Source organism: Cajanus cajan, chromosome 3, assembly GCF_000230855.2.
Source record: "Cajanus cajan strain Asha chromosome 3, NIPB_CcT2T_4, whole genome shotgun sequence".
Taxonomy (NCBI): Eukaryota; Viridiplantae; Streptophyta; class Magnoliopsida; order Fabales; family Fabaceae; genus Cajanus; species Cajanus cajan.
The window spans coordinates 63553911-63565695 of NC_138519.1; the positions used below are offsets into that span (position 1 = coordinate 63553911).

Sequence of the window (11785 nt, forward strand, 5' to 3'; positions counted from 1 at the left end):
CACACCTATCAAGTAAAGACACCATCGCCTCCTTCATATCCAACCGACTCTTGTACGAATCTACCTTGCTCTCACCCATTTGTAACCCTCTCTATCCAAAAGGCCTTTACCCTTATCATCGCTTATTCCCTCTGATTGCAACTTTGTCACCTCTTCAACCCTAATTGAAATAGGCTCTATTATCACCACCTATAGCACCACACCGGTGGTCACCGCCCTTGCACCATCCACCCCAATGTTCCCCTCATGGGTGGCAGCTACATCACCAGGTAGCTTCATTGTTGCGTCAAACAAGTTGCTATCTTCAGAAGATAATACCAACCGCCTCCTTCCCATTCACACACACTCAAACACAACACAAATCAAAAAGCTAAAATGTAATGAAGAAGAAGGAAAGTACCTGAACCGACACCAACAAAACTGACTCATGTAGACAACCTCGCCAAGCATGCACAAATAACACGAAGGAGCACCAATGAGAATTAAAAAGTCCCTCCCAATAACTCTCGCACAACACTAACCACGGAAAACTTTTCTCCCTATATCAATGGTCTACGTTCAAAATCAACAAACAATGAGCAACCAAATTTGTACATGACAACACTAATGATTACTCATTAAAGCACGTGGGAAATAATCAAAGTCGTGACCTATACACCATGGTTTCCACAACCTACTCGCTCCACATTCATGGGCGCCACGCAAATACATAGTTTTTTCCCTCCCGTGTAGCTCAGAATTGGGAGGGCTTATGTATCGTCTAGCATGAACTTCCCGAGCCAATCTATATCACATTGTTCAAACACACTAAGTCGACCTCACAACTAGACATGCTCATGACAAGCTCAGAATTATAACTTAGGCAAAAACCAAGTGATAACGTCGTCACTGTATCTCCAAAAATTTTGGAATACATTAAAGAGTAACAAAAATAATATCTCCATGAACATGAGAGTGCATAATAACTACCACACAAGATCATCTCCTAAAATAATGCAATATGGCAAACATACATATATGGATCATCAAGTATCATTATAACCTAACTTAATTTTAAACCTAGACTCCCTCTAATTTGAGCGTTGAACTGTCTTTGCAAGTGTCTCTACCACCATGGATATTGGAGCAATTAGAACATTACTCCTGTTGTGGAAGCACTTACAAATTTCGGTAACAAGTTGATTTTACCACATGTGTTTAAGTCCAAATTAAAAATTCTCAAATTTAAAGTATGAAAATTTTAAAAAATGATTTGATTAAGTATGTATTATAAGAGTGTAGATATTAGTTAGTTAGTGATAATCGACATTCATTATTAATTACCTATATGTATTTGTGTATGTTTTGAGTTTTTCAATGTTATGCATTATTTGAAAAACATCTTTCAAACTAGATTTTATAAAATAAAATTAATGCAGCACATTTTTCACTCTTTTTCTTTTCTAAATAATATTTAAAACTATTTTAGAGAATAATGTTTGGAAAAGTGATTTTAAATGAAAAATCAATTTAAAACAAGTATCAAAATTAATTGAGGTTTAAAATCGGTTTTGAAATGGGTTTAGGGTTTAATGTCAAACCAATTTATAATTCAAAAATTGAATAAAACTCAGTTTTAAAAAATGTTTTTAAAATTGATTTATGGTTTAAAATCATCTTCAAAAATCAAACCAGTTTTAAACCGGTTTTAAATCACAAATGATATTGAGCCATAAATTGGTTTCTAACTGATTTTAAAGCATAAATCAACTTTAAAATCAGTATTAAAAAATCAAACAAGCTTTTTTAATTAAGATTGAATTTTTAATTCAAACTATATTAAGAGTCCATGAGGTATGGTTTGGCCTTTTCAAAATCCAAAGCATGCTTACCCCTCGCTTACACCAAAGAATAGCGTGAGATTATTTTGCAGATTTAAAATTTTTTTCCCCAAAATTTGTGTAGTGATGCTTGAACAGTGTCTAAATTTATCGTAATTGTGGCTCCTCCCTGAAGTTGTTTCATTTTATGTTCTATGTATGTGAAATCTGATAATATTTGGATAAAACTGAGTACTAACAAAGGTTTGGACCAATTATAGTTTAAAATGGTTATAAAATTGATTTAAAAATATTTTTTTAAATTATGTATCATTACTAATCTCCATCCACTAATCTAATTAACTTACTTTTGGTGAGGTTTTCCCACTCAATCATATTTTTTATACACAAAATTTGAATTCGAGATCTTATTTAATTTTAAAATAGTTTAACATCAACAATCAAACAAAAAAACTTTTTTTAAAAAAAACAAATCTTTTAAAACAAGATTTTTACTTCAAACCAATTTTTTTAAGTTTAAACCTCTTGTATAGTTTAAAAACAAATTTAAAACTGAATTTGTTATAAAAATGGCTGGAATCAATAAAAATTGATTTTAGAATTGTTTTAAGTTGATTTTAGAAAATTGATAATTATATTAATAGTAGTTATAATGATGACTGATATTAAAATCTTTCATGTCTCTTATTTGGACTCATTTTTTTTTTGTTTGCAAGATAAGTTTGCTGTACTTTTCTCTTGTGATTTTAAATAATTTATTTGGACTTTAACCCTCCCATTTCACAAAAAAAAAAAATTATTATGACTTCCACATGATAATGACAATAGTTGACTTATTATCTTTAATTTTAGTAATTATCATGTCTTTTTATAAACAAGTCCTCCAAATCTTTTGTGAAAATAGGTGAATATTATTGTTGCATTATTTTTTTTACTTGCTTTAAAAATTAAATATTTTTATGGTATAAAAACATAAGAAAAATAGTAAGAGTTTATATTTTTGTTAAATTAATATATATATATATATATATATATATATATATATATTTATAACATTTTATTTATTCTCATCCACTCTTTAAATCATTCAAATAAATTAAGGGAAAATCCTCCTTTTTTTAGTTTTTATTTTTTGTGTAATCAAACAACAAATCTTTTTTACTTGTTTCTCTTTTTCTTCTATTATATATTTCTACCTTTGTTTTCCTTCGACTTTGCTCTAATTTAATCATTACATAAATGAATCGGTAGTAAATTTTAGTATCGAAAGAGATCAGCCTTGAAACAGCTAGCACATCCGCTTCTAAATCAAAATTTAATTTTATGAAATTAATTATAATATAATTATTTATAAAAGTTAAATGTAATTAAGAAGTCAACCACAAATCTCATGTTAGATCGAATCTAAATTCTCTTTTTTCAAAACATCTTGCCAAGTTTATCAAAATTTTCGAGTTAATTCATAAAAGTTTATGAGTTAACTCACTGTCAGTCAAACTCATTTTTTATGAGCTCAGTAAAACTTTTTAAATTCATACAAAATTCGCAAAAATTCTTTGGCCAAGAAGGTAGTTAATAAGTTTGAAATAATTTTTTTTTTCCTCTCATTGACTCCACAATGACGGTGTTCTACTCGAAATAAAAGGATTTGAAGAAAAAACATGTTTTCACTTCAGAAACTTATATTTTATGATTTTATATATGTTTTGATCATTTATGTAGTTTGATCTTATTTAGCACTAATGAGCAATCACATTTTATTATTATTGTTTACTATTTGGATTTATTATAAAGTAGAAATATTGAATTATATATTGTTGTTTACTATCTTATGCACAAAAGCACCTTTGAATTTAATATTATTTTTAATATTATTTTTTACATATAGGCAAGCTCTTACGAATTTATAAGTCAATTCTACAAGTGAAAGCTATAAAAGCTTCATGAGTTTACATGTAAGTTTACATCTTAACCTTTTATCGACCATTACACAACAATTAAAGGTCAGTTCTATGAACAACTGCATAAAACTGAATCATCCAAAATATCTTTTGTCATATAATTATAATAAAAAACTTAAACACTAAAGCATCTGTTGGATACAACTGTAGGAACACGCAGTCTTTTTTCTAGAACTACAGGTGATCATGATCCATTACCATCATTTGTTGACGTATGTTCTTTGGTTATTTATTTGACTGTTTTCAATGATATCTAATTGATCAAAATGGGGTAAGAACTAAGAAGGTACATGTTTGTCTGGATGCTTATAGTGTTTAGATTTTTCTATATTATAACTATTTGACAAAAAAATATTTTGGACGGTTCAAACTCAGGCAGTTTATAGAACTGCATAGAATCATGATCCGATTGTAACAAGTGTAGTAACAAATTGAATTGCCATACATCAGCTACAGTGCACAAGAAGATTAGGTGCACAACCTTAAAATAACAATTTTGTTCACAAATTAGTAATTATCGCAATTAATAACTGTAGGACAAGAAATATGAGAGAATACGATATTATTTTCAAATTCAAACTGGCCTTTTACATTATATCATACAAATTCTGGGGTAGTAAAATGAACAACAGTAACAGGGAGAACCCAATTTTTCTTTTTTTTTGGATACGGTGAGGTCCATACGAAGTATATATACAAATTAACAACAAAAGTACCTCCACCCTCACCCTCTCCTCTCTGGCATAAAAGGAAATAATAAAACAAAGAAATAAAGAATAGAAGGCTTTCCTTCCAACCTTGGATATTGTATTTTACACCTAACCACCACCACCACCATTAGGTAGCTCTTCCTAGCTTGGCATCCTCAAGTAACTTAAAACTGTCGTGCTGGTGCCATAAAAACTACAAGACTAGCTAACACCTCAGTCACTTCTGGTCTTTTTATCAAGAGTACCATGACCGAAAAACTCTTCAATCAAATTGGACGTAGGTAAGAAGTCTAAATCTGTAGTCGAAGTCGGACATGTTGAGTACCCAGGATACCAATCTTTAGTAACACAGGGCTCCATCAGATAAACATGCTCCATCGCATTGCTGGACAAATCAAGTTTTCCCTGCATGCGTGGACTCTGATCACATTTAAATCCCCTAGCATGCAAACCAGGACTAGCATCTCCCAATCCATGAGAATGGCAAGACACATCCATATTGGCATCACACTCAAAGGACATACAGGAGTCATCCATATTGTAGTTCAGAATCCCTGAAGTACCATTAACATGCTCATCAGGATTTCTCCAAGTCTCAATTTGTGAGTTCAACTTCCAATTTGATGAACTTTGAACAATCTCACCCTCTATCTCAGAGCTGTTTCCCACATCACATCCAGTAAAACCAAGAACATTATCTTCAGTCCCATCGTCACTGTTATCATCTTCATCATCTTCATCAGAATAATTATCTTGGTTTTCTACACGGCCATCTTGATCACCAAGAGATTCAATGGCAGAATCATCGGAATTTTCAAAACCAAAAATCCCAGCATTTCTCGTATGGCATTCATCATCATCACTATCAATATCCAAAAATCTGGACCTGTTCTGAGCAGCCCTCCTCCGCAGCATAAAAACATTAAAATAGTAGCTGACAATTTCCTTATTAGTTCGAGATTGGAAAGTGGCTGCTAAATGCTTCCAAAAGTTTCTACCCAAAGATGCAGGATTGCTGTAGACAACTTCATGGAACATGTCTTCTTCTTCTTCAGTCCATTGCTGTGAAACATATTCTCCCATATCACCAAAGCCCAAGTTCACAAATCTTTCGTCCCCAAGAGTCTCCCTTAACATTTCACGCGCTTCCCTAACATGCTGTCTAACACATCTGATGGAGCCACGATCAATGCAGTTACACTCTGTCCTGCCTTGTCCACTCTCATTACTAATAGAAGAATAAAAGCTAGATTCATGCATTGAGAGCACAGTAGTCCCCATGAGTCTCTCTTCATCTTCATCAACAGTATGAGCTGATACTAAGCCAGAAGAGGGACTGTCATGATTATATATGCCTAACTCTGACATTTTATTATCCACTTTACCTCTCCAAATAGGAATGTTGGCTTGATGATTTGGTCCAATGGGAACTGCTTTTCTAGGTGAGCAATCAAAGGCCAAATCGTCATCATCCAAAGGAACAAATGCTTTCTGTGGAATTTCAAGTTCCGAACAACCTGAGGAAGCAGATGATAATGATGTAGCCCCAGAACCAGTATCTTCTTCACTATAACAGCTGAAGTGACCACTGGTTTGAACATTCTTGTCACCCATATAAAGAGATTCCTTAGCAGTGTCTGTTTCAAGTGGATCGTACCATTGAATATTGTAAAAGCCATCTTCATCATCACCTATGTACAAAATTCAGAATATTCTTTAATTCAATCATCAGACAAAATTTTCAACCAGGCCAATGACAATCAAAACTATGTTTAACAAATATGAAAACACTATAATATATTATAAATTAAAAAAATACCTGTAATAATATTCTTTTCAAAAGCCTTGTTGGGTGTAACAATATCAGCAAATGAAACCAGTTCATTGCTGCATTCAAAACGTTTTGCCTTGTTCAAAGAAAGATCCTCATATTCATTAGCCTCAAAACCTCTCTTATACCCCATTCTGATTCTGTAATGCAATAAAAGAATTAATAATGCAAAACAATTTACCACATAAATAAAATTATGTAGGCATTTGGTGAAAATGACTATGTACTCTCAGGCAGTTGTTTGTCTTAGTGCTGATTATATATGTTTGCATGGAAAGAAAGAGATAAATCATAATTGTTAACATTAGATTTGTGAAAAATAAAACATCAACACTCTACAAATATGTTCATCATAAAATAAAAAACACTTTCAATTTAGAAATAAACAATAACTAAAGTTGATATCAATAAGGAGCTAGAATTTCCATTATTGTTACCAGCTGTTACATGTACCAAGCTTGATATGCCTTTCTTTTTTAAATATTTACAATGGATAACCTCTAGAGACTTTCAAGTATATTACTAAAATAAAACGTTTGATGAAAATCACCAGTCACATTCATAGCATTAAAAATCAGTATTATGCTTCTCGAAGCTGCCAGCCATATCATACCACATTTGCAGAACAAAATATCATGCTAATAGCATTATAGCGTACATCTCACTACCACATCAAAGGCACATCATATCAAAAATAAACTTATGAGGAAACTAAATGAAAACAATTGAGCTTTAAACCCATGGCATCAAACACAATGATAAACTCAAATAACATTAAAACAATACAAAACAGATAATAAAGCAGGAATTACAAGTATCATTCTCACCTAATTTTCAAATTCAAACTTCAGACAACCCGTCAGCACCTTTAGGACAACAGTTTAGGGCCAAACGAAAAACAAAGGCCTAATTGAAGAGAATTGGACAAAGAATCACACAGCAAAGGTTGTCCCTCGACGCCAGAGAGCGTATCCCCAATTGAATTCCACCAATTAGAATAATACAAAATTGTATTTCAAACCCTAACCCTAGATTCTTGACTCAGCGCAGAAATGTTTAAATTAACAACCAAACGAGCGCTAGAATTTCGTCAGGTATGGATAGGAATCAATCCCCTAAAGTAATTTACAGAAAAACCCACCAGAAATTCAAAAATCAAAAAGCCCTAAAAGTCGACCTGTCCGAAACCCTAAACTCGTAAACGCGTACAGATATTATGTCGAATTGGGACGAAATATGAAGGGAATAAGAACCAAAACCAGGAGTTTTGGGGAATACAGAAGGAAATACGACGATCTACGAACTCGAAAGACCGAATCGAAACCCTAACCCTAGACCACGATGATGAGTAAGAAAAGGGAACGATTTTGGAATCAAACGGAAGAAGATAAGGGGAATTAAACGAAATAGAGAGTGGATTGAAGAATTAGGAATGATAATTAAAAGGAAATGGAGGATCGAAAGGGAGAGATCGAAGGAAGAAGACGAAGAAGAGCGAGGTACGGTTCGTGCTTTTCAATACGACGAGGTCCGAAATGAAAGTCGGGTTGAAATACTATTGGGTTGGGCCTCACGCAACCCAAACACAAAACCGACCCAAGATTCAATAACACGCATTTTTCTTTCTTAAAAAAAAAAGGACAAACAAACAAACAAAAACGTTGGACGGAAAATTATTTTAAAAATTGATTGTAGCTTAAAAAAATATTTGATTGGTGAAAATTATTTAAATATTCATGAGATAAGGTTGCTCGATGCTGATCTTAATTATAAATGAGACATGTTAGCATTTATATAAAAAATTAAAATATTGTGCAAACTATTTAAATATTTCATTACTAAATCGATTTTATTAAAAAAAATTATCATTTTATTTATTACATTTTTTTTTCTTTCTACTTTTCTGTTTCTTATACTACAAAAATGTTTTTTAAGAGGGAAAAATTAACTTGATATTATAAAATAAGGGTTGTTCTTACTAGAAATCTGCTGTAGAGCTGATCCGCCAGGTAAGATCGGTGAGCCTCCTTCACTGGTACGCTGGTGCTCCAAGATGGGGGTGGTACTTGCAAAAGAGACTCTGATGCTAAAGTTAGTGTTTGTGGGAGTATGAATCTCGTATAAGTAATGCACGTACCTTAGTGTGAATTAGGGTTGCTTTGGGCCTTGGGCCTGAGATAAGATAAGATAGGATTAAATGGCGGATCCCATCTGATTAAATGGCGGATCCCATCTGAAGCGAGATCCCTCGAGATCGGTTATGATCTGCTTAAATGCCGAGCTGACGTCGCGTAGCGCGTGCCCGACCTCATTTTGTGCTGTGATGCCGAGCTCGGAGCTCGGCTTCGCGGTATGGACAGTACACTAGGCCCCCGAGCTCCGAAGTCCGTAGGTTGAGGAGTTAAGACCGAGCTCGTTGGGGGAAGTGACCTTTCGCGTACTTCTGCCTGTTGAGATGCCATGTGTTGCAACTGTTCATTTTCCGAAAACGTGCAAGTGGCGCGTTAAGGGAAATGACGGTTATGCAATGATGGTTTTGCAATTAATGTGTTGTCAACGTGCCCTTAGGTTGACACGTGGCATGGCCGTTTTGAAACTTGGGGAAAAAGCCTTTTTCTCTTTCTCTCCCGCGTCTCTCCTTATTCACTCTGCTTTCTTCCACTCTTTGGCTTCTTGGGTACGATAGTCCTCTTTGCCTTCTCGTTCCCGTTCGCTTTCTATCTCCATTTTCACAGTTTCTCTTCGAGTTCTATTACTCTTCTTGATGGCTGGTGGTCGTGGCGCCAGTTCTTCTGCCCCTGCCAGGGGCAAAGCTCGCGGTAAGGTGGTGGCTACCGGGAGGGGCGCCGCCAAAATGATGGAACTAGGTGAGGAGATTGATGATTCCTTCACTTGCTCCATGCTTAGGACCGTGAATGCTATTGAGGTTAAGACTCCAATGACTCTTTGAAGCTCCTTGAAGTGTTCTTCAATGGAGAAGAAGCCTTGAAGTGGCTCGGTTACTCCTTAGCTTGAGGTAGAAGCTTAAGGAACCAAGGTAAGGTTGAAGCACCTTTGGAGAGAACTTAGGAGAGAAAGTTCTCTTCGGTTTTTGTGACTCTTGATTTAGAGAGAAAATTCAGATTTCATTTCTCAAATTGTTCAAAAGTGTTTTACAATCAAAGAATTACAAGTTTATAGGAGTAGGAAACTTAGAGAGCAAGCTAGTCTTGACCATGGTTCACTAGGAACCATGGTTGAGTCTAGATAAACCGTCCAAGGTCAAGAGGCTTGGAGAGCAAGCTTCTCACTTGGCTTGCTTGGTAAGCTAGCCAAGGAGAAGCTTGTGCTTCAAGCTTCCAAGCTTAAGAAACTCCATGAATTTCGTCCAAGTGTGAACACAAGTGTTCACACAAGTGTGAACACAAGTGTGAACACACTTCTAAGGTGGGTGGCTTCTTGGAATTAATTTACTCCTTTTGATTTGAAAATGGTTAATTTGGTTTAGTTAGGTTCATTCAATGGGAATGGAACCTAGCTAAATCAAATCTATGAAAAATTAGGAGTAAAATGAGTCCAATATGAAAAATTTAGCCTAGGACCACCTTTGGCTAAATTGCTAGGAGCACTCTCTAGCTTACTAAGGACACTCTCTAATTTGCTAATGCCACTCCTACTAGAAAACTAAGAAAAGAATGTATTTCTAGGTTAGGTTAAATGGAATCAAAGTGTCCAAGTAACCTACCCTAGAATCAATTTACAATAGCTACTAAAAAGGGAAATACAGTGCCTTACAAATACAAAGGTAAAAATAACCTATACAAAAGAAACTATGTACAAAACATATGAAAAGGTCTTGAAGATCATCCCATTCCTCTTGGTTCTTTTATGATATCACCTCTTAGATTCCTTGGCCTTGGCCATAGTCTATCACGAGAGGAAAGACCCGCCTCCGCCCAAGGACCTGGAGTCGGGCGTTCCTGGCTACGACTAGGTGAAGCGCGAAATGGGGGGGTCCAAAGCGTGTTCAGATCGCCTCTGGAGGTCAATGCGGTTTGGAAGACGCACCGGATTTGCGACCCTTCCGTTTCCCGGATGATTCGACTCGAGCCCTGTCCAGCCAGTGAGGGTGTGTATATGGGGAGGTCTACCGACCCTCCTCATTTATATGTCTATCAGTGTTTCTTCAGGGACCTGGGCGTCTTTCTTCCTTTCACTCAATTTGAGTGTGATTTCTTGAACTACATCAACGCGACACCTTGCCAGCTACACCCCAATAGTTGGGGTTTTTTGAGGGCGTTTCAAGTCCTGTGTGCGGTCCTAAGGATAGGGTTGTCCCTCCGTGTTTTCCTTCACTTTTATCAGCTAAAGCTGGGTGTTCTGCCTTATGGCATTCTTTCTTTGAACGTGAGTAAAGAGGGGGGTTTATTCACTCCTTACTCCCAGTCTTATAAAAACTTCAAAACCGAGTTCTTCCGGGTTGCCCTCGTGGATGTTGACCCTTTAGGGGATGGGGGCTTCTACTTCGGCGGATTGCCGAAGTTCCATTTTTACTGGTGTCCCAAACCGTCTAGGTTCCACGGGGTGGATCCTTCGCAATTGACGGCCTCGGAGGCCGCCGCCATTGGGAATCTTAAGGCACTTCCTCGCCCGTTGGACTGCAAGTCGATATTGTCACTGGCGAATTCGGCGCATAGGGAGAGGGGCCTCGGGGGTGAGTATCTTATGTTTTGGTAGTTTGTTGAGATTCGTGTAATTCCTCTTTGCTGATGTGCCCTATTTTTTGTCCGTAGGCATTATAGGGGAGGATTTGTGGCTTGATCTGAAGCACTGCTTCAACGTGACCGAGCTCGAGGTCTCCGAGCCTCCAGAGGAGGAGGTTTCCCCCCTGAAGGTGAACCGAAAAAGAAAGAGGGGCGGGAGAGAGGTTGGGGGGACCTCTGCCCCTCGTGGAATAGGGGAGGTTGCCTCCGAGGTTGCTGAAGCCGGCGTGGTGGACCTTGCTGGAAGTCCGCCGTCGGACGGGGGCGTTCGTGTGGCCACCGAAGAGGTGGCGTCGGCTACTGGGCCTGTCGCTCAGCCCGACGAGGTGCTGGCCCGAGCTGCTGAGCGAGTTGTCCGGGCCGTCGTGGTGAGTACTTTTCTTTTCTTAGTCTCGTTTCTATTTTCTTCATTGTTCGTTGTTTTTCTCGGTTTTGACTTGAGGTTGTTTTCTATAGGCAGGGGATGTCGCCGAGGAAGCGGTCCTTGCTGCCGGGCGGGCCACCTCGGCTGCCGAGGAGGTAGTCCGGGGTGTTGTACCTGTTACCCCGGTTGGCGAGGTAAGCGGTTGGGCCTTCTGTGATGTCGATGTTTTACCCTTCTGTTTACTTTTTGTTCTCAGAAGAGTATCCTCGTTTCTTGCAGGCTGGGAACGACACCGGGGTTTCGGTTCTCCCGAGTTCCAGGGCGTCGGAAGGGAATCCTTCCGTGGTTGCGCAGGGG

At 37.0% G+C, this 11785-nt stretch overlaps 1 protein-coding gene across 1 annotated transcript; it reads right to left on the minus strand.

Annotated features, from left to right (window-relative positions):
- Positions 1-4328: 4328 nt before the first annotated feature.
- On the minus strand, positions 4329-7854 carry LOC109796983 (uncharacterized). The gene is made up of 3 exons (XM_020356865.3): positions 7150-7854; positions 6311-6462; positions 4329-6182 (listed from the first exon to the last, which is right to left on the minus strand). The coding sequence occupies exons 2-3, from the start codon at positions 6453-6455 to the stop codon at positions 4705-4707; spliced, it is 1623 nt and encodes a 540-aa protein (XP_020212454.1). The 5' UTR covers positions 6456-6462; positions 7150-7854; the 3' UTR covers positions 4329-4704.
- Positions 7855-11785: the final 3931 nt, after the last annotated feature.